Consider the following 24217-nt stretch of genomic DNA (forward strand, 5'->3'; position numbering starts at 1 on the left):
CAGACACAAAGTGTAAATCAAGCGGTCGACAACAAGACACGGCAAACTGACTGTGTAATAGGAAAAAAAAAACAGCAAAGTCAAATAAGACAAAACAAGTGGAGAACAAACTTAACAAGAAAAAAAAAACAAAACCAATAACAATTCCAACACAAGACGACGAATTTTATTTTGGAGAAGAAAAAAAAACATAAAAATAAACGACAAAATATTAAGAAGCAGCAAACTAACAACAAATTTTAAATTAATATAATTTGTTGTTATTATTAAGAAAAAATCATAGTTTTGTGTGTGCGAGAGAGAAGAGAAATCAACGTGTGAGACGAAAAGTGTCAGTGCAAACTACTCTACTACCATCACTAATACCAATACGGACAGCTGGCTGTTTTTATTTAATTTTTGGTGGGGTCGACGACGTTTGCCATCACATCAAAGCACATACACGAGAATATAAAAATTTTTAATAAAAATATTTTTTATGGAATTGATTCCGCTGTGAGCATTTAAACGGAACGGTTGTGTCTCGTGTTGATATAAAGAATTGTTTAGAAGCGCAAAAATTCATAGAAGAAGTAAAAATAAAATAAAAGCAACGAAAAGAAAACTAAACTGTCAAGAAGAAGAAGAAGATAAACTGAAGAATACAAAGTTTATTTTGGTGGCGTAAAAATTTGTAAAACCAAAAGCAAAAAATTTAGCAAAACAAAAAACCAACAACCACAGAAAAAATTTCAAGAGCAAAATATCTGAAAAATAAAAACAAAACCAACAACAAAAATGGATAAAGAATTAAATGTGGCCATGCAAAATGCATCTATAAATAATGATTGTTTGAAAGCAACAACAACAACAGCAAATGGCTGCTGCAGTAAACCGAACACAGAATCATCCGCCGCTACCTCATCAGCAACAACAACAAACACAACACTTGGCGCCCGCTGCAGTACCCTGCCCAATGGCACCATTGCCACCACAAAAACAAACGGCTGTTGTTGTAACTGTGCGGCAACAACAAAAACATCAACATCGACCGCTGCCACCAACACTGACCGCGACGAAACAGACAGATCGGCCACATTCACCATTGGCGGCGAAGGCATTGGTGCAACATCGGCGCTGGGCAACAAAACTACAAATACGCCGACGACCACAACAGCACCTTATGCCAATGCTAGTGTCGCGGAAAAACGCAAAATGGTGCACGAGTTATGTCAGCAATTGATACTCACGGATGAACAAATCGACGAGCTTACCTATCGTATCCTGCACGAAGTGAAGCGCGGTCTGGCCAAGGATACCCATGCCAAGGCAAATGTCAAGTGTTTCGTAACCTACGTCCAGGATCTGCCCAATGGCAATGAACGTGGCAAGTTCTTGGCCCTCGATTTGGGCGGTACAAATTTCCGTGTCCTGTTGATCCATCTCAAGGAGGATCATGATTTCCAAATGGAATCGCGCATCTATGCCATACCCCAGCACATTATGTTGGGTTCGGGTACCCAGCTATTTGATCACATTGCCGAGTGTTTGGCCAATTTTATGGTGGAGCACAACGTGAAGAGTGAACGTTTGCCCTTGGGTTTTACCTTCTCGTTCCCATTGACCCAGTTGGGTTTGACCAAAGGCCTGTTGGTGACATGGACCAAGGGTTTCAATTGTGCCGGTGTCGTCAATGAAGATGTTGTCCAGCTGCTGAAAGATGCCATTGCCCGCCGCGGAGATGTCCAAATCGATGTGTGTGCCATATTGAATGATACCACAGGTACCCTAATGTCCTGTGCCTGGAAGAATCACAATTGTAAAATTGGCCTCATTGTGGGCACTGGTTCGAATGCCTGCTATGTGGAACGTGTCGAGGAGGCGGAGATGTTCGATGGAGCCAGCAACGGCAAACCCCATGTCCTGATCAACACTGAGTGGGGTGCCTTCGGCGATAATGGTGCCTTGGATTTTGTACGCACCGAATTCGATGAGGATGTGGATCGTCATTCCATTAATCCCGGCAAACAGGTATTCGAGAAAATGATTTCCGGCATGTACATGGGTGAACTGGTGCGCCTGGCCATCGTGAAAATGGTCAATGCTGGTGTCCTCTTCAAGGGCCAGGATTCCGATGTCCTAATGACACGTGGCCAATTCTTTACCAAATATGTTTCCGAAATTGAGGCTGATGAACCCGGCACCTATACCAATTGCCGTCTGGTCTTGGAGGAATTGGGTCTGACCGAAGCCACCGATGAAGACTGTGCCAATGTACGCTATATCTGTGAATGTGTGTCACGACGAGCCGCCCATTTGGTGTCGAGTGGTATTGCCTGTTTGATCAATAAAATGAACGAGCCGCATGTAACGGTGGGTGTCGATGGCAGTGTATATCGTTTCCATCCCAAATTCCATACCCTGATGGTGGAGAAAATTTCACAACTCGTCAAGCCTGGTATTACATTTGATTTGATGCTGTCGGAAGATGGTTCGGGTCGTGGTGCTGCTCTTGTAGCAGCGGTGGCATGTCGTGAAGATAATTTACCCAAAAAGGATAAGAAATAAAGTGGGCGTGATGATTGAAGTTTAAGTTAAAAACATTTTTTTAGAAACAACAACTATAACAACAAAAAAGGTATTACAACAACAATTTTTTGTGAGTTAAAAAAATTAAAAACAAAAAACAATAGCCAAAAAAAAAAATAAACAGGAAGAAAAAAACGCGATAAACACAAAGAGAAGAATGCGCTTTTAGATGTTGAAATTGCAACAACAACACAAAAAGGAAGTTAAAGTAAAAAGATTGTTTTGAAAAAAAATCGAAATACGAGAGTTCAGGGTCCGTCAATGAAAAACCAAAAAAAAAGACATTTTCAATGGACTTTAGGAACCCAAAGAAAAAGTGAGGTTATGAAGAAAATTTTTGAAAAATTATTGGAAAAAAGTTCCGAAAATTTGAACCCCACTTTAAAACCTTGGTTTATTGAAAATATCATTTGGAAAAAATCGAAAAATATATATATTTTTTCAAAATAGAAACGAAATAATAAACATTAATAAAAAAATACAGTACCTGATGAAAAAAAGAATAATGCAATAACAACTAAATGCTAAACTTAAAAAAAATTTTCCAACTCTCTTTAAAAACATTGAATTAAGAAAAAAAAACCAAACCGTTCCTGTTTCTAAACAAAACGTTTTTTGGACTCTCCTTACTTCCTTAAAATCGAAAAAAGAAAATATGCACAAAAAGCAAATTCCAAAATTGGTACTTAAAAAAAAAATACGAAAAACAAAGCTCAAAAAAGACATTTTTTCCAAATTCGAAGCCAGCCCGCCCTCCCCCTCCTTTCAAACGAGAAGAGCGCAAAACTATTTAGTAGATGATTTTTCTTTTTAGTTGTTTTTTTATTTAAAAAAATTGTTTTTTGTTTTTATTTTTTATCCAAAGTTTTTTTTTTGAAGAAGAAAAAATATCTTTTTTTAATTTTATTTAAAAATTGTTTATTTTTAAAATTTTTTTTTAATTATATAGTTATATAGTAGTAGTCTCTTAAGTTTATATAGTAGGCATATTTAGTTTTAATTTATTTTGTTAACTAATGTTTATTATTTTTTTATTAATTTAGAACTTACAAAAAAAAAAAAAGAAACTCAAATTTGGCTTTAAAACGATTTTATTGAATACTACTAAGAAGAAGAAGAAAATACAACAAATTATTATTAAAAAAAAATAATTATTATTATTTTTGTTTTTAGATATTAAATTGGCCTTAGCACTATTTTCCCCCCACAAAAACAAAACAAAATACAATATATAAAGAAAGATGAAAAAAGTATTGTAATGTAAAAGAAACAACAAATATTTTTTTGTTAATTTTTATTTTATTTAATTTTCAAAAAAAAAAAAAAAATCTTAGAGTTTCTCATAGAAATTTTTGGAAACCCCAACAAATGTGGCCCATAAAAATTGTAATTGAAAAACAAAACAAAAAACGTGTATAAAAAACAAAGAGAATTTTGAACAACATCAAACATTTCAATAAATATATATATAGAAACAAAACCCCCTATTATATATATAGTTAAACGAAAAAACAAATCAAATATATATATATTTAAAGCTTACTCTTATTTTACCAACTAAGTTTAAACAACAAAAACAATATACATATTTAATTAAAGAAACTTATTTAATTAAATAAATAAAAAAATATATTTAAAAAAAATCATGAAAACCGAAATTTCAAGATTTTTATTTAACAACAAAAAACACGAAACAAAAATCTCTTTAGAATTCAAATTCAAATTGTTATTGATGATGATCATGATGTTATGTGAAAAAAATATATATGAAAATCAAAGGACAAAAAATAGCCGCCATTATCCTCCATGCCACTACTCTCTATATGTGTATCCACAAAAACACACAAAAACAACAACACCACACAGAAGAAAATTTAGAGAAAAATTTAATAAAAACCAACCCACTGTGTACAATCGCTGACAACACATTGTAAGAAGAAGAAAATAAAAAACGAAACGTAAAAAAATGAAGCACATTTATATATAAAAACAATAATAATAAAATTATATAAAAAAGAAAAAAAATTAAATGAAAGAAATAAATATTATTTGAAATAAATAAACATAATTTATTTATAACAAAACCAAAACAACTAATAGTTTTCAAATGTTTTCAATTCCTATTGGGTGGGGGCAGAAGGGAAATTTCAAAATATTTCAATGACCAACAGAGGCGTGGATTTTTTAAAGTTGAATTTTGTAAGGACCACTAAGGCGTGGATTTTGTAAAATAGAATTTTGTAAGGACCACTAAGGCGTGGTATTTTTAAGGTAGAATTTTGTAAGGACCACTAAGGCGTGGATTTTTTAAAGTAGGATTTTGTAAGGACCACTAAGGCGAGGATTTTTTAAAGTAGAATTTTGTGAGGACAACTAAGGCGTGGATTTTTTAAAGTAGAATTTGTAAGGACCTCTAAGGCGTGGATTTTTTAAAGTAGAATTTTTCAAGGACCACTAAGGCGTGGATTTTGTAAAATAGAATTTTGTAAGGACCACTAAGGCGTAGATTTTGTAATATAGAATTTTGCAAGGATCACTAAGGCGTGGATTTTGTAAAATAGAATTTTGTAAGGACCACTAAGGCGTGGATTTTGTAAAATAGAATTTTGTAAGGACCACTAAGGCGTGGATTCTTTAAAGTAGAAATTTTCAAGGACCATTCAAGGCGTGGATTTTTTAAAGTAGAATTTTTTTAAGGACCATTCAAGGCGTGGATTTTTTTAAAATAGAATTTTGTAGGGACCACAAGTCTTGGATTTTTTAAAGTAGACTTTTGTAAGGACTACTAAGGCGTGGATTTTTTAAAGTAGAATTTTGTAAGGACCACTAAGGCGTGGATTTTTTAAAGTAGAATTTTGTAAGGACCACTAAGGCGTGGATTTTTTTAAATAGAATTTTGTAAGGACCATTCAAGGCGTGGATTTTTTAAAGTAGAATTTTGTAAGGACCATTCAAGGCGTGGATTTTTTAAAGTAGACTTTTGTAAGGACCACTAAGGCGTGGATTTTTTAAAGTAGAATTTTGTAAGGACCACTAAGGCGTGGATTTTTTAAAGTAGACCACTAAGGCGTGGATTTTTTAAAGTAGAATTTTGTAAGGACCACTAAGGCGTGGATTTTTTAAAGTAGAATTTTGTAAGGACCACTAAGGCGTGGATTTTTTAAAGTAGAATTTTGTAAGGACCACTAAGGCGTGGATTTTTTAAAGTAGAATTTTGTAAGGACCACTAAGGCGTGGATTTTTTGAAAGTAGAATTTTGTAAGGTATAAAAGAGGCGTGGATTTTTTAAAGTAGAATTTTGTAAGGACCACTAAGGCGTGCATTTTTTAAAGTAGAATTTTGTAAGGACCACTAAGGCGTGCATTTTTTAAAGTAGAATTTTGTAAGGATCAACTAAGGCGTGGATTTTTTAAAGTAGAATTTTGTAAGGACCACTAAGGCGTGCATTTTTTAAAGTAGAATTTTGTAAGGACCACTAAGGCGTGCATTTTTTAAAGTAGAATTTTGTAAGGACCACTAAGGCGTGCATTTTTTAAAGTAGAATTTTGTAAGGACCACTAAGGCGTGCATTTTTTAAGGTAGAATTTTGTAAGGTATAAAAGAGGCGTGGATTTTTTAAGAAGTTTTGAAGGAAAGAACTTTTTCAATGAAAAATGAATTTGTTTTTATGTATGTATCAGAGATGGCCTGTCAGAAACAATGACGTAAATGACATAAATTTCCGACGTATTATACATACGTCAAAAACGTCGGAAACCTACCCAAATATTAGGTTTTTGACAAAATAGCTATTTCCATTAATAATTTTGAAATAACGCATGTCTTACCCAAATCCTTATAAAATTTCAAAATGTTCTTCTAGGTCCAGGTCTAGTAAGGAATAGTCAGATATATGTAAAAATAATATATATTCTTGAAAATAATAATATTGAAATAAATGACGTTTACTACTTTACTTTGTAATTGAAGCCAAATTACAATTTAATGGCCAATTTATGTATAATTACAAAGAATCCACCTTATATCATAGCTACTCTAAAACAAATTCTTATAAATATAATATAATAAATATTTTAAACATGTTTAAATCTGCATTACATCATGACTACTCAAATATATCCACTTTTAAACAAGTTATTATAAATAAATGATGTTAACACTAATAAAACATTATGAATGTAATTATGCAGATGCATTTTAAAAAACTTCGTGACATCATGGCTACTCAAATGTAAAATATTAAATAATATAAATTTATAAATACAATATATTGAATACTATTGTGGTTGTTACGTAGCTTTAAAATGATAATCAATTTTTGCAAATCAAGTAAGGCAAAATCATATAAATGATTTAAAATGTATATAAAAAAGTTAGAACAGATTTTCGGAATAGTGTTGAAGAATTTTTTTCCTGAATAAGTTATAGGAATAACAGAATAGCTTTAAATTATTTGGGAGTATATTAAATAAACGAGTTACTCTAACAGTAAACGATTCATTCATATGGGGGCCAATTCTTGGCATGATTAGTTGATTTAATCGAACCGAATGACAAAAAGTAAAGTAATTTGTTAAAAACAGAGGTGATTGTTGTTTAAACACTTTGTAAAATAAAACCAAAACTCTGAAATTGATAAAATCGCGGAAAGAACAACCGAGAAAGCGATATACATAGGGGGAAATATGATCATACCGTTTTCTGGAATATAGATAGCGCATAACTCTGTTAAAAGCTAGCTGCAGCATAGAAATATATCTATCATAAGTGCCCGAATACACCTCTAAACAGTATAGCATATTGGGCATAATAAGAGCATATATTAGTCTCTTCTTTACATGATGTGGTAGAATTAAATCGGAATTGTAAAGTTGCCTAAGGGAAAAGTTTATATGGGCAACTATACTACTGATTTGACACTCAAACGTTAGCTTGTCGTCTAATATAACACCCAAACACTTCATGCTGTGTACAATGTTAATATTTACTCCATGATAAATTAATTGCAAATTGTTAACTTCCTTATTGGCAAAGATCATTGCATTCGTTTTCAATGGGTTAACAGAAAGACGATTGGCAGACATCCAATCACTGAGATTTCTCATAACGAGATCAATTTTAGATTGCAATATATTTTCGTAAGCGAATTCGCCTACAAAAAGAAGTTGTACATCATCTGCGTACGCATAAGGTATACACCAATATTTCAATTTATCAAACAAATCATTTAAAAACATAATGAATAAAAGAGGTCCTAAGACCGAACCTTGCGGAACGCCACTTTTACATGGGAGTATGGTAGAATAATTGTTTTTCTGGAAGACAAATTGTTTTCTATCAAGCAGGTAAGAATACAATAATTTACAGGCATATTTATTGAATCGATACACATTGTTAAGCTTGTGCATAAGACAGAAATAGTCTACCTGATCAAATGCTTTTTCCAGATCAAGTGAAATTAATACACATAGTTTATTGTTAGAAAAATACCTTCTTATATTATCTGTTAAACCGACCAACAACATAGCAGTGCTTCTTCCACTTCGGAACCCACATTGACAATCATTTAATAGTTTCTTTCTTTCAATGTACGATATTATTTGTTTTTGTAAAACATATTCCACAACTTTGGACAGAACAGGTACCAGGGCAATAGGTCGATACTCACAGAAATTGCTACTTTTTTTCCTAATAGGATTGATTTTTGCTGTCTTCCAGCAGCATGGAAATGTTGAAGTCTGTATAATGGAATTGACAATATGTAATAAGTAAATTGATATGTAAGGGAAAACCAATTTAATATATTTTTTAGTAAAACCATCAGAACCAGAAGCGTTTGATTTAACTTTGGCAAATGCATCGACCAATTCATTATGTACGATACAGGAAAATGAAAATCCATCATCGTAATCTGAAAAGTGTAGCAAATCTTCAAGGTCGCCTTGAGGATCAATTTGGTTATTGACAAACTTTAAATTAATGTTATTGACATTAATTTCATCATTTTCAGAAACGTTGTCACAATTTTTTATTAAACCAAAGTTTCTAACAACGTTCCACATGTCCTTTGGACCTGTACATTTTTCGAAAAGTTGAGAATGTGCGTTTCTCTTCAGTTTTCTTTTGAGATTCTTTGTACGATTCCTTAATTTGCAATAAATTTTCCATCTATCCTCGGATTTTTCCTCGAGGAAAGCTTTGTACGCCAGATCAGTAAGAGATTGGCTGTAACGGACTTCTGGACACCGTATCCAATTATCACTTGTATATAAAATGTTCTTCTTCTTTTTGACAAATAATGTGTGAATATAGTTTATGCTTTCGGTAAGCAGGCTCAATTGGTCATTAACACTAGATGTAAGTAAGATTCTATCCAGACCGGAACTATTTACCTTATCCTCTATCATGGCGAGAAGGAATCTCGGTGGGTGGGAGTTTCCTCGGCAGGTTAACCGTCGGGGAACAACTGTTTCTATACTTATAGGTTGGTGTAGTTAAATTACAAGCATTATTTTTTTGTTATATTTTTTCTTCATATTTCGGGTTTCCCAAAATTTCATTAATTTATTTCAATTAAAAGCCCGGTATGATTTATTTTTTTTTTGTACAGCCGTATCGTTTATTGGTTGGCAAGAACCACCCCTCATCCGGCCAGCATACCGGCAAAGCCAATCAACGAACATAAAATATAAACCTTTTCAAAACATCGGCAGTTACAAAATCGGCAGTTACATTTTATACAGATATATGACGTTTTCGACGTTTACACCTTTTTGGCAGTCAAAAACCTAAAAATTCGTAACACGGACCATCCCTGGTATGTATATTTGTATTTCATATTCAGAACTGTCTACTGATTTCATTAGACAAAACACCAAAAAAATTAAAAATGAAAATGAACCCGACTAAAAACGCCAATGACATTGACTTTCAAATTAGAATGGAACTAATAATAACAACAACAACAAAAATAATATTTACAATCAATCGAAATATTTATTACGTATGAATTATTATATTAGCATACATACGTACATTTATACACACGTTGATAGCTAATCTATAGCTAAAAATATTTTAGAATATCTACAGTGGAACAGGTTTACAATAAATTATGGATTTTTTTTCATATATATTTTATATATGACATAATTTCACAGTTGAAATAAGATTAAGGTCTACCAGACTGATTTCAAAACCGTAATTTTTATAAAAAAATAAAAAATGCATTGTAACTCATTTCCACCTTAATCCATTTCACGTGTCACATTATCGAATGAAGGGGGGATGGAGATGATAGAGGACCCATATCGAGTGTTGTATTATTTAGCATTTATAATTTGTCACGTGAATCATTCCGCATTTCAATAAACAGAAAAACTAAAAAAAAACGCTTAGCATAAAAAGCCTATTAATTGTTCAATTAACGTCGTCGCATTGTAAAGTACCCGTCGATCTCAGGTCTGGATGGTGGCTCGTTCAGAGAAAACTGCGTTCTAATTTGCAATGCAACACTTGAGACGTCAGCCAGCCAGTCAACCAACCAAGTACAGTCTGCCAGCCAGCCAGACAGTCAGTCGGTTTGCAAGTGAGTCTGCCATTTATTTCCGCTCATTCACGATCGGAAAGAAAAAGTCCCCTACCTTCCACTTGAATTTAATGTACTCACGCGTCGAGAATTAAGCTCACATGCACTGACATGAATAACAATAAAAATGTAAACAGCTGCTATATAAATAAAAATAATAATAGCAAATGTGAGAAAATAAGGGGATTTTTCTGGAAATTATGGAAATTTCACACCTTTCTTGGGGAAAAAGAAAAAAAATTGTCATTGAAAAAAATGTCCTAAAACATCTAGGCCTTACAATGATTCCCTATGAAATGCTTGGCTGTCAAATCCACGCCTTGAATGGTCTTTGAAAAATTCTACTTTAAAAAATCCACTCCATAGTGGTCCTTCCTTGAAAAATTCTACTTTAAAAATCCACGCCTTAGTGGTCCTTACAAAATTCTACTTTAAAAAATCCACTCCATAGTGGTCCTTCCTTGAAAAATTCTACTTTAAAAAATCCACGCCTTAGTGGTCCTTGAAAAATTCTACTTTAAAAAATCCACGCCTTGAATGGTCCTTGAAAAATTCTACTTTAAAAAATCCACGCCTTGAATGGTCCTTGAAAAATTCTACTTTAAAAAATCCACGCCTTGAATGGTCCTTGAAAAATTCTACTTTAAAAAATCCACGCCTTAGTGGTCCTTACAAAATTTTACATTAAAAAATCCACGCCTTGAATGGTCCTTGAAAAATTCTACTTTAAAAAATCCACGCCTTAGTGGTCCTTGAAAAAATATTCTTTAAAAAATCCACGCCTTAGTGGTCCTTGAAAAAATATTCTTTAAAAAATCCACGCCTTAGTGGTCCTTACAAAATTTTACATTAAAAAATCCACGCCTTGAATGGTCCTTGAAAAATTCTACTTTAAAAAATCCACGCTTTAGTGGTCCTTACAAAATTTTATATTAAAAAATCCACGCCTTGAATGGTCCTTGAAAAATTCTACTTTAAAAAATCCACGCCTTGAATGGTCCTTGAAAAATTCTACTTTAAAAAATCCACGCCTTGAATGGTCCTTGAAATATTCTACATTAAAAAATCCACGCCTTGAATGGTCCTTGAAAAATTCTACTTTAAAAAATCCACGCCTTGAATGGTCCTTGAAAAATTCTACTTTAAAAAATCCACGCCTTGAATGGTCCTTGAAAAATTCTACTTTAAAAAATCCACGCCTTGAATGGTCCTTGAAAAATTCTACTTTAAAAAATCCACGCCTTGAATGGTCCCTGAAAAATTCTACTTTAAAAAATCCACGCCTTGAATGGTCCCTGAAAAATTCTACTTTAAAAAATCCACGCCTTGAATGGTCCTTGAAAAATTCTACTTTAAAAAATCCACGCCTTGAATGGTCCTTGAAAAATTCTACTTTAAAAAATCCACGCCTTGAATGGTCCTTGAAAAATTCTACTTTAAAAAATCCACGCCTTGAATGGTCCTTGAAAAATTCTACTTTAAAAAATCCACGCCTTGAATGGTCCTTGAAAAATTCTACTTTAAAAAATCCACGCCTTGAATGGTCCTTGAAAAATCCTACTTTAAAAAATCCACGCCTTGAATGGTCCTTGAAAAATTCTACTTTAAAAATCCATGCCTTGAATGGTCCTTGAAAAATTCTACTTTAAAAAATCCACGCCTTGAATGGTCCTTGCAAAATTCTACTTTAAAAAATCCACGCCTTAGTGGTCCTTACAAAATTTTACATTAAAAAATCCACGCCTTGAATGGTCCTTGAAAAATTCTACTTTAAAAAATCCACGCCTCTTTTATAGTCCTTGAAAAATTCTACTTTAAAAAATCCACGCCTTGAATGGTCCTTGAAAAATTCTACTTTAAAAAATCCACGCCTTGAATGGTCGTTGAAAAAATATTCGTTAAAAAATCCACACCTCTTTTGGTCATTGAAATAATGTTCTTTAAAAAAATCCTCTATCATTGAAAAAATATTTTTTATAAAAAAATATTTACAATTGAGCAGTGTTCCAAAATTCAATCAAATTAAATATTTGTTTGGAAAAAATACACAAATATTTTTGTAACTTTTACGATCTTCAAGGTGTTTTTATTCCAATGATACACCTGTGTATGTGCGATTATGTCTCCTAAAGGCACGTAGCCTGGCCAGATAACCACTTCTGGGAAAAAGAATATTATTCTGTAGGTTAAAATTATAACTCGGTGCTTTTGACATTGCATTCCTCGCCTTCTCGATAAGAACTTTGCTATTTGTCATAAAAAAGTGGATTTCATTTCATTGTGACAAATGTGGAAATTATGACAAACGACTGCATACCAGGGCAGAGAGGCAATAAAGCAGATCGTGTTTTTTTTCTTTCTTTATTTCTTCGATATATTTAAGCCGTTCAATTAATTATTATTCACCATCGTATTTTTTCTAGGGTAAAATACCAGATTTTTATTAAAATTTCCTTTGTAGCAGAAATGCGGTTTCGAAGCTGTTTTTTTATCGTCGATTTGTCTATCAGAGCAGCGGAAAAAGTGGTGATGATGATATCGAATCGAATCATCATCATTGCCACGAATATGAAATTAGCCTTCTTCTGTCATTTTTTTTTTTTGCTTTTTGACTTTTAGGTTAGTCAGTCAGTCAGTTTGTCAGTCATCCAGTTAGCCAGTCAGTGTGCAACCGATCACGTTTTCCCAATTTTTAACGCCAACAATTTATGGCACATTAAAGTCCAATTTAAATGAATATGGATATTTGTACAAATGTGTATCGAATATATCTACGGAGCATATGACTGCAATCATGTGAATGGATGGGTGTACGTATGTATATACATATATGTATATGCAATGAACGGGATTTTTTAGGAATAATGAATTCCGCAGAATATATAGTTATAATTTATTTAATATTCCGTTAGAATGCAAAAAATCAGATACTTTTTTTAAATTATTTTTATGACCACAATAGGTGTGATTTTTTAAATAACCTTTTTCAACGTCTTTTTTTAAAGAATATTTTTTTGAAGGTCTAAAAGAGGCGTGGATTTATTAAGGTAGCACTTTTCAAGGTCTAAAAGAGGCGTGGATTTTTTAAAGTAGAACTTTTCAAGGTAGAAAAGAGGCGTGGGTTTTTAAAAAAAGTATTTTTAAGGACCTTCCAAGGCAAGGATTTTTTAAAAAGTATTTTTCAAGGACCTTTCAAGGCATGGATTTTTTAAAAAGTATTTTTTCAAGGACCTTTCAAGGCATGGATTTTTTAAAATGTATTTTTTGAAGGTGTAAAAGAGGCGTAGATTTTTTTAAAGAGTATTTTTTTAAGGTGTAAAGAAGGCGTAGATTTTTAAAGAGTATTTTTTCAAGGACCTTTCAAGGCGTAGATTTTTTAAAGAGTATTTTTTCAAGGACCTTTCAAGGCGTAGATTTTTTAAAGAGTATTTTTTTCAAGGACCTTACAAGGCGTGGATTTTTTAAAGAGTATTTTTTTCAAGGACCTTACAAGGCGTTATTTTTTCAAGGACCTTACAAGGCGTGGATTTTTTAAAGAGTATTTTTTTCAAGGACCTTACAAGGCGTGGATTTTTTAAAGAGTATTTTTTTCAAGGACCTTACAAGGCGTGGATTTTTTAAAGAGTATTTTTTTCAAGGACCTTACAAGGCGTGGATTTTTTAAAGAGTATTTTTTTCAAGGACCTTACAAGGCGTGGATTTTTTAAAGAGTATTTTTTTCAAGGACCTTACAAGGCGTGGATTTTTTAAAGAGTATTTTTTTCAAGGACCTTACAAGGCGTGGATTTTTTAAAGAGTATTTTTTTCAAGGACCTTACAAGGCGTGGATTTTTAAAGAGTATTTTTTTCAAGGACCTTACAAGGCGTGGATTTTTAAAGAGTATTTTTTTCAAGGACCTTACAAGGCGTGGATTTTTAAAGAGTATTTTTTTCAAGGACCTTACAAGGCGTGGATTTTTAAAGAGTATTTTTTTCAAGGACCTTACAAGGCGTGGATTTTTTAAAGAGTATTTTTTTCAAGGACCTTACAAGGCGTGGATTTTTTAAAGAGTATTTTTTTCAAGGACCTTACAAGGCGTGGATTTTTTAAAGAGTATTTTTTTCAAGGACCTTACAAGGCGTGGATTTTTTAAAGAGTATTTTTTTCAAGGACCTTACAAGGCGTGGATTTTTAAAGAGTATTTTTTTCAAGGACCTTACAAGGCGTGGATTTTTTAAAGAGTATTTTTTTCAAGGACCTTACAAGGCGTGGATTTTTTAAAGAGTATTTTTTTCAAGGACCTTACAAGGCGTGGATTTTTTAAAGAGTATTTTTTTCAAGGACCTTACAAGGCGTGGATTTTTTAAAGAGTATTTTTTTCAAGGACCTTACAAGGCGTGGATTTTTTCATGGAACTTACAAGGCGTGGATTTTTTAAAAAGATTTTTTTCAAGACGTGGATTTTTTTAAAAAGATTTTTTTTCAAGACGTGGATTTTTTTAAAAAGAATTTTTTTCAAGGACCTTTTTTAAAAAGAATTTTTTTAAGAACCTTACAAGGCGTGGATTTTTTTAAAAAGAAATTTTTTCAAGAACCTTACAAGGCGTGAATTTTTTTAAAAGAATTTTTTTCAAGGACCTTACAAGGCGTGGATTTTTTAAAGAATATTTTGTCAAGAGCTCTTACAAAGCATGTACTTTTTAAAGAGGTTTTTTTTTGAAGGACCTTACAAGGCGTGGATTTTTTCATGGAACTTACAAGGCGTGGATTTTTTAAAAAGATTTTTTTTCAAGACGTGGATTTTTTTTAAAAGAGTTTTTTTCAAGAACCTTACAGGCGTGGATTTTTGAAAATTTTTTTTTTCAAGAACCTTACAAGGCGTGGATTTTTTTAAAAAGAAATTTTTTCAAGAACCTTACAAGGCGTGAATTTTTTAAAAAGAATTTTTTTCAAGGACCGTGGATTTTTTATAAAAGAATTTTTTTGAAGGACCTTACAAGGCGTGGATTTTTTCATGGAACTTACAAGGCGTGGATTTTTTAAAAAGATTTTTTTTCAAGACGTGGATTTTTTTTAAAAGAATTTTTTTCAAGAACCTTACAGGCGTGGATTTTTTAAATTTTTTTTCAAGAACCTTACAAGTTGTGGATTTTTTTAAAAAGAATTTTTTTCAAGAACCTTACAAGGTGTGGATTTTTTTAAAAAGATTTTTTTTGAAGAACCTTACAAGGCGTGGATTTTTTTATAAAGATTTTTTTCAAGGACCGTGGATTTTTTATAAAATATTTTTTTTTATAAAAAAGAATTTTTTTCAAGGACCGTGGATTTTTTATAAAATAATTTTTTTCAAGGACCTTACAAGGCGTGGATTTTTATAAAAAAGAATTTTTTTCAAGGACCTTACAAGGCGTGGATTTTTTAAAAAAATAATTTTTTTCAAGGACCTTACAAGGAGTGGATTTTTTTAAAAGTATTTTTTTCAAGGTGTTCGACAACCATTTAGGCGTGGATTTTTTAAAGAAGATTTTTTCGACTACCATTTAGGCTTGGATTTTTCCAAATAGATTTTTTCAAGAACATTTAGGCGCGGATTTTTAAAGTAGATTTTTTTTAATCAACAACTAGGCGAGGATTTTTAAGTAGATTTTTTCAAGAGCCATTTATGCGTGGATTTTTTTCAAACACCAATTTGACGTGGAATTATTAAAGTAGATTTTTTTCTATTTAAAAAAATCCATGCTAATAGTCGTTGAAAATTTCTATTTAAACAATCCAAGCTTATAGTCCATGGAAAATTCACATTTATAGTCCTTGTAACGTTCTATTTAAAAAATCCACATTTATAGTCCTGGAAACGTTCTATTTAAAAATCCACACTTATAGTCCATGAAAATTTCTATTTAAAAAAATCCACGCTTAGAAGAATTCTATTTAAAAAAACCATGCTTATAGATCGGATAGTCCTTGAAAATTCTATTTAAAAAAATGCACACTTATAGCACGGATGGCCCTTGAGAGTTTACATTTAAAAAATCCATGCTATAGATCGGATAGTCCTTGAAAATTTCTATATTAAAAAACCACACTTATAGATGGGATAGTCCTTGAAGAATTCTATTTAAAAAATCCATGCTTATAGATCGGTAGTCTTTGGAAATTATATTTAAAAATCCACTTATAGATCGGATAATCCTTGATAAATTCTATTTAAAAAATCAATGCTTTTAGATCAGATAATCCTTGAAGAATTATATTTAAGAAATCCACGCCTATAGATCGTATAGTCCTTGAAAATTTCTATTTAAAAAATCCACGCTTATAGATGGAATAGTCCTTGAAGAATTCAATTTAAAAAATTCATGCTTATAGATCGGATAGTCCTTGAAAAATTATATTTAATAATCCACTTATAGATCGGATAATCCTTGATAAATTCTATTTAAAACATACACGCTTATATATGGTATAGTCCTTGAAAATTTCTGCCCTTGACGAATTCTATTAAAAAATCCACACTTATAGATCGGATAGTACTTGAAAAATTATATTTAAAAAATCCGCGCTTATAGATCGTAAAGTCCTCGAAAATTCTATTAAAAAAATCTACGTTTATAAATCGGAAAGTCCTTGCAAAATTCTATTTAAAAAATCCACGCTTATAAATCGGATAGTCCTTGAAAAATTCTATTTAAAAAAAGGTGCTTATAGATCTGATAATGCTTAAAAAATTCTATTTAAAAAAATCCACGTTTAATGATCGTATAGTCCTTGAAAAAATGTATTTAATTTCCGCCTTTTGATATTCATCAATCAAGGAAGTATCTGCCAAGAAGGAAGAATATATTAAATTCTCATTTTCATTTTTTGGTTGATAAGAACGAGACATATTTTTGTTTGGGCAGGAGGCCAGACAGATTGCTCAGCTTGGACTTGCTATTCTGCATTGTTTATTTTTTGTCGTAAAGATAATTCGCTTGACGTTTTTATGCATCAATTAAATCGACTATATAATTTATTGTTAATATTTTTTTTATACATTGTACTTTTTTTTTTGAAAATTTATTGTCCAAACAATTTCCTTGGCAAATGACGTTGCAGTGGCCAACAAACAAGAACAAGAAGAAGAACCACCCACCCACTCTCAATGTGGCATAAATTATTTTTAAAAACTTTCTGGAAAATTACGACGAGTTCTGCTGGGGGTATTTGCCAAAACAATCGATGTGAATGAACCCCATGTTTGAGAAATTTTGAAGTGTGTGGAATTTTTCACAGCTAAATTGAAAATCGGAAAGAGAGAAGTGTCTCGTCCAGATTTTTTTCGAGACACTGTACATTTTTTCTTTAAATTAAAATAAACTTTTATTATTGAAAAAAAAAATAATAAATAAATAAAAATTAACCTTTCTAACGGTTCCAAATTAATTGGTTTTTTTATTGAAGTCCACACCCCCTTGTGTGCAAAAATTGAAATTCCAAAGTCAAATTCTTATCAAGTCAGAATGGAATTTTGCAATATTTCTATTTTAATTGTTGTTCGATACGATGTGAGTGTGAGTTTGCCAATTTTTTTTGTTGATAATAAAATATCAGTTATTGATTTCTTTGAACCCCCTCCAAACCAAACCAACCAAAAATTTGTAGCAGACATTCAAGGCAATAAACGAAATGCTAAAAATTCTTGTCGTCAGGATTGTCTGGCAATTTTTTTTTTATTATTTTTTAAATTAAAAAAAATCGTATATAAAATATGTATATATGTATACCCTACAGTATTCAGGTGGTACAGCTCCAGATAAATAAAATTGATATTAAGTTTGGAAGTTCAGGTTTGAAATTGCTAATGTTGAAATATTCAAAATTATGAGATACTATTTTTGAGAAGTGCACTATATACTTACTTACTTAGCTGGCTTGTGACAGAACTTTCGTTCCATAAGCCGAGCTTAGAAAAAATTTCCAGCCGCGTCGGTCTTTTGTGCAGTTTTTCCAATTTGAAAGACAATTTTCGGCAATGTTGTCTTCGACTTGATCTTTCCATCGTATTCTTGGCCTTCCCCTTCTGCGTGAACCATCAGCTGGTTCGCTTTTACACCTCTGAACGGATAGGGCTGTCGAATGCGGCTTTATAGCCGACGAATATGTGGAATGTGCCGATGTGTTTTTCGCGGATTTTTTCCTGGATTTGGCGCGGAGTGAAAATCTGGTCAATGGTGGATTTGCCAGGTCTGAAGCCACATTGGTATGGCCCAATAATGTCATTGACCATTGGCTTCAATCGTTCAGACAGCACACTCTATATAGTTGACACATCGCCTTGTCTCCTTTTTTGTGCACGGGACACAGGATGCTGAGGTTCCAAACATTGGGCATGCATTCGTCTAGCCAAATTGTACTAACCAACTGCTCCTGACCAGCAACTGACCACCAGTCGTGAACAGTTCGGCTGGTAACCCATCGGCACCTACTGCTGTATTGTTCTTCAGCCGATTGATTGCTTTTATGACCTCATCTTCACTCTATATCATCATTTCTTGTTGGTTCTGGGATATCTTCATCACCACCACTATTTGATACCAGAACCTTTTCAAAATGCTCATTCCAGATCCTCAGCACGCTGTCTGTATCTGTATCTCTACAGGAGGATGTGCCTGCACCAAAGCCTTCGGTTTGGTGTTTTACCCGTTGGTAGAATTTTCGGACTTCATTCTCACTCTGTACATCTCGATTTGAAAATACGTTTCTCCTCTCTCCTTTTCTCCCGATAGTTCTCCATCGCATTACGTGTTGCTACTGCTGTCCACAGGGTTGCCCTATACGCTGCGTTTTTCATATCAGTGGTACCAAATTGTTCCTTTTGCTGCAGTTTGTAGGGAGTGGGCAATTCTCTGCCATTGTGCTTCTATATTATTGTCGGGACAAGGGGTGCTTTCGTCAAGTAGTTGGGTAAGTTGAGCGGAGTAAGCTTCTGCTACCTATTGTGTTTGCAGCTTTTCGACGTCAAATTTCCGTGTTACATTAGTTCGCACCTTTGCTGCTACATTAAGACGGGTGCGTACCTTGGCTGCCACAAGGTAATGGTCCGAATCGATATTCGCTCCCCGGATCGATCGGACGAAATCCAAGTGGCCTTGTGTATATCGAGATGCTTGAATCTGGTGCTGCTAACTACCATGTTTTTTTGCTGCCGCGAAGTCAATCAACCTCATGCCGTTGTCGGATGTTTCTTCATGAAGACTGAATTTTCCGACGGTGGGGCCAAATATATTTTCCTTTCCGATTTTTGCATTAAAATCTCCTAGCAGAATTTTACTGTCATGGCCAGGGCAACAATCATATGCTGTTTCTAGGCGCTCGTAAAATATGTCTTTGGTCTGTTCATCTTTATCTTCGGTCGGAACATGGGCGCAAATGAGACTGATGTAGAAGAACTTCACTTTTATACGGATTATAGCAAATCGCTCATCTACTTGAGTGAATCTGGAGACGAGGTCTTTTATTCTCCTGTTAACTATAAATCCCCAGCCAAATTCATGTCTCGTTTTATGGTAGCTATAATACAGGTCGTAATCATCGGATTTACTTACGCCAGTCCCTTTCCATCGCATTTCCAGTAAGGCAATAATATCGGCTTTGTACCTTTTGAGTACACCCGCCAAGGCGAAAACTTCGCCTGTTCTGTATAACGTGCGCACATTCCAAGTGCAGATTCGCAGATTGTGGTCCTTTATAAGTTTGCGGGGGTCGTCAACATTAGGGGGTTTGGTTTTCTTCTTTTCATAGTAGGTTGGGTTTTCCGAGAGTGGGCAACTAATCCGACGCCTTAACCTATTTTTTGTATAGATTTATTGGCTCACTATTTCATCGGGTGATGAAAATAGCTCCCCAGGTGGCACCGAAATTGAGATAAAGAGGGATCAAGATAAGCCTGGACTTCGGCATGTTAAAGTCAATCAGAGCCGTTGCTTGGTATCTATCCCTGAAATATTATATAACTATTTCAAAATTAGGAGCTACGTTTTTGGGAATTTCTTTTAATATTAATTTCCATTCCCTACTAAAACTTTCCACTGTAGAGTATTTGAGTGCCCTCTTCTACCTCTATTTGCTCTCTAAGTCTCCCTCATCATTTTTTCAATATCCAGTCCAGTGCGAATTCAAATTAAATTGAAATTTATGACCTTATGTTTGGAATTTATTGAAAATGATATAAGAAAATAAAAAAACGGTAAAATAGACACAAATTATTCCCATTATTATTATTTGGTTGCATCACCATCAACTAGATGGCGTGCTCGCACACACTTCATACTCTCCTCTCCCATAACAACAAATATATGTTGTTATTGTTGTTGTTGTGTAAAACAAGATTCGAATCAAAATTAAATTGAAGTCAAATCAATTGATTGGAAAGCAGTAACAAATCGAAGAAAGTGTTTTTTTTATTCAATTTCAATCAATCATCGACACCAAACGGCCAATGATGGACTTGTCGCGAACAGACCCCTTTCGAACATTCTCAAGCCGTAGAATAACAAAAATCAAATTGTAGAATAGAATGTGTCTCTATTTGTGACAGTTACTAATAATTAATTTCTATTAAATTTTGTTAATAGAAGAGCAGATCGACACCACATAACAACAACAACAAGCGGAGGATGGATGGTTGGATGATAGACATCGAACGTCATGCTCAATGTCATAAATGACAATTGAAAGAAGATGAAGACAGAAACGAACAGATATTTAATAAAATATCAAAATTCTAGATGAACTAGAACTTTGAATCTGGTTTGAAATTATTATGAGAACAAAAATATATGACTCAATTAAGGCCACATGAATATGATAGTTAGAAGTGACGTAAATTCAAATTCTGAAATTAAAAAAAAAAATAATAATAATTTGAAAAACATGGAGGCGTGGATTTTTTAAAGAATATCTTTTCAAGGTCTCACATAGGTGTGGATTTTTTAAAAAATATTTTTTCAAGGTTTCAAATAGGCGTGGATTTTTTAAAGAATATTTTTTCAAGGTCTCAAATAGGCGTGGATTTTTTAAAGAACATTTTTTCAAGGCATACCAAAGGCGTGGATTTTTTAAAGAACATTTTTTCAAGGCATACCCAAGGCGTGGATTTTTTAAAGAACATTTTTTCAAGGCATACCCAAGGCGTGGATTTTTTAAAGAACATTTTTTCAAGGCATACCCAAGGCGTGGATTTTTTAAAGAACATTTTTTCAAGGCATACCCAAGGCGTGGATTTTTTAAAGAATATTTTTTCAAGGCATACCCAAGGCGTGGATTTTTTAAAGAACATTTTTTCAAGGCATACCCAAGGCGTGGATTTTTTAAAGAACATTTTTTCAAGGCATACCCAAGGCGTGGATTTTTTAAAGAACATTTTTTCAAGGCATACCCAAGGCGTGGATTTTTTAAAGAACATTTTTTCAAGGCATACCCAAGGCGTGGATTTTTTAACGAAAATTTTTTTAAGGCATACCCAAGGCGTGGATTTTTTAACGAACATTTTTCAAGGCATACCCAAGGCGTGGATTTTTTAAAGAACATTTTTTCAAGGCATACCCAAGGCGTGGATTTTTTAGAGAACATTTTTTCAAGGCATACCCAAGGCGTGGATTTTTTAAAGAACATTTTTTCAAGGCATACCCAAGGCGTGGATTTTTTAGAGAACATTTTTTCAAGGCATACCCAAGGCGTGGATTTTTTAAAGAACATATATTTTTTCAAGGCATACCCAAGGCGTGGATTTTTTAAAGAACATATGTTTTTTCAATGTCTAGAAGGGGCGTGGATTTTTTAAAGAACATATATTTTTTCAATGTCTAGAAGGGGCGTGGATTTTTTAAAGAACATATATTTTTTCAATGTCTAGAAGGGGCGTGGATTTTTTAAAGAACATATATTTTTTCAATGTCTAGAAGGGGCGTGGATTTTTTTAATAAAGATTTTTAAGGCCTACAGAAGGCGTGGATTTTTTTAATAAAGATTTTTAAGGCCTACAGAAGGCGTGGATTTTTTTAATAAAGATTTTTAAGGCCTACAGAAGGCGTGGATTTTTTTTAATAACGATTTTTAAGGCCTACAGAAGGCGTGGATTTTTTTAATAAAGATTTTTAAGGCCTACAGAAGGCGTGGATTTTTTTAATAAAGATTTTTAAGGCCTACAGAAGGCGTGGATTTTTTTTAATAACGATTTTTAAGACCTACAGAAGGCGTGGATTTTTTAAATAAAGATTTTTAAGGCCTACAGAAGGCGTGGATTTTTTTAATAAAGATTTTTAAGGCCTACAGAAGGCGTGGATTTTTTTAATAAAGATTTTTAAGGCCTACAGAAGGCGTGGATTTTTTTTAATAACGATTTTTAACAGAAGGCGTGGATTTTTTTAATAACGATTTTTAAGGCCTACAGAAGGCGTGGATTTTTTTAATAAAGATTTTTAAGGCCTACAGAAGGCGTGGATTTTTTTAATAAAGATTTTTAAGGCCTACAGAAGGCGTGGATTTTTTTAATAAAGATTTTTAAGGCCTACAGAAGGCGTGGATTTTTTTAATAAAGATTTTTAAGGCCTACAGAAGGCGTGGATTTTTTTAATAAAGATTTTTAAGGCCTACAGAAGGCGTGGATTTTTTTAATAAAGATTTTTAAGGCCTACAGAAGGCGTGGATTTTTTTAATAAAGATTTTTAAGGCCTACAGAAGGCGTGGATTTTTTTAATAAAGATTTTTAAGGCCTACAGAAGGCGTGGATTTTTTTAATAAAGATTTTTAAGGCCTACAGAAGGCGTGGATTTTTTTAATAAAGATTTTTAAGGCCTACAGAAGGCGTGGATTTTTTTAATAAAGATTTTTAAGGCCTACAGAAGGCGTGGATTTTTTTAATAAAGATTTTTAAGGCCTACAGAAGGCGTGGATTTTTTTAATAAAGATTTTTAAGGCCTACAGAAGGCGTGGATTTTTTTTAATAACGATTTTTAAGACCTACAGAAGGCGTGGATTTTTTAAATAAAGATTTTTAAGGCCTACAGAAGGCGTGGATTTTTTTAATAAAGATTTTTAAGGCCTACAGAAGGCGTGGATTTTTTTAATAAAGATTTTTAAGGCCTACAGAAGGCGTGGATTTTTTTTAATAACGATTTTTAAGGCCTACAGAAGGCGTGGATTTTTTTAATAACGATTTTTAAGGCCTACAGAAGGCGTGGATTTTTTTAATAAAGATTTTTAAGGCCTACAGAAGGCGTGGATTTTTTTAATAAAGATTTTTAAGGCCTACAGAAGGCGTGGATTTTTTTAATAAAGATTTTTAAGGCCTACAGAAGGCGTGGATTTTTTTTAATAAAGATTTTTAAGGCCTACAGAAGGCGTGGATTTTTTTAATAAAGATTTTTAAGGCCTACAGAAGGCGTGGATTTTTTTAATAAAGATTTTTAAGGCCTACAGAAGGCGTGGATTTTTTTAATAAAGATTTTTAAGGCCTACAGAAGGCGTGGATTTTTTTAATAAAGATTTTTAAGGCCTACAGAAGGCGTGGATTTTTTTAATAAAGATTTTTAAGGCCTACAGAAGGCGTGGATTTTTTTAATAAAGATTTTTAAGGCCTACAGAAGGCGTGGATTTTTTTAATAAAGATTTTTAAGGCCTACAGAAGGCGTGGATTTTTTTAATAAAGATTTTTAAGGCCTACAGAAGGCGTGGATTTTTTTAATAAAGATTTTTAAGGCCTACAGAAGGCGTGGATTTTTTTAATAAAGATTTTTAAGGCCTACAGAAGGCGTGGATTTTTTTAATAAAGATTTTTAAGGCCTACAGAAGGCGTGGATTTTTTTAATAAAGATTTTTAAGGCCTACAGAAGGCGTGGATTTTTTTAATAAAGATTTTTAAGGCCTACAGAAGGCGTGGATTTTTTAATAGGCGTGCCAAGGCGTGGATTTTTTAAAGAACATTTTTTCAAGGCATACCAAAGGCGTGGATTTTTTAAAGAACATTTTTTCAAGGCATACCCAAGGCGTGGATTTTTTAAAGAACATATATTTTTTCAATGTCTAGAAGGGGCGTGGAT

The 24217-nt window shown here is 33.0% G+C and overlaps 1 protein-coding gene across 1 annotated transcript; it reads left to right on the forward strand.

Annotated features, from left to right (window-relative positions):
• Positions 1 to 1144: 1144 nt before the first annotated feature.
• On the forward strand, positions 1145 to 2554 carry LOC133332757 (hexokinase type 2). Its single transcript, XM_061541133.1, has one exon. It carries the CDS (start codon positions 1195 to 1197, stop codon positions 2545 to 2547), a length of 1353 nt encoding a protein of 450 aa, XP_061397117.1. The 5' UTR covers positions 1145 to 1194; the 3' UTR covers positions 2548 to 2554.
• Positions 2555 to 24217: the final 21663 nt, after the last annotated feature.

Source organism: Musca vetustissima, unplaced genomic scaffold (assembly GCF_032173495.1).
Source record: "Musca vetustissima isolate MV318-11 ecotype Yass unplaced genomic scaffold, APGP_CSIRO_Mvet_v1 utg6078, whole genome shotgun sequence".
Classification (NCBI taxonomy): Eukaryota; Metazoa; Arthropoda; class Insecta; order Diptera; family Muscidae; genus Musca; species Musca vetustissima.

Excerpts from the sequence above, each read along its gene's own strand:
- LOC133332757 (XM_061541133.1), top strand. The coding sequence starts at position 1,195 with ATGGTGCACGAGTTATGTCAGCAATTGATACTCACGGATGAACAAATC.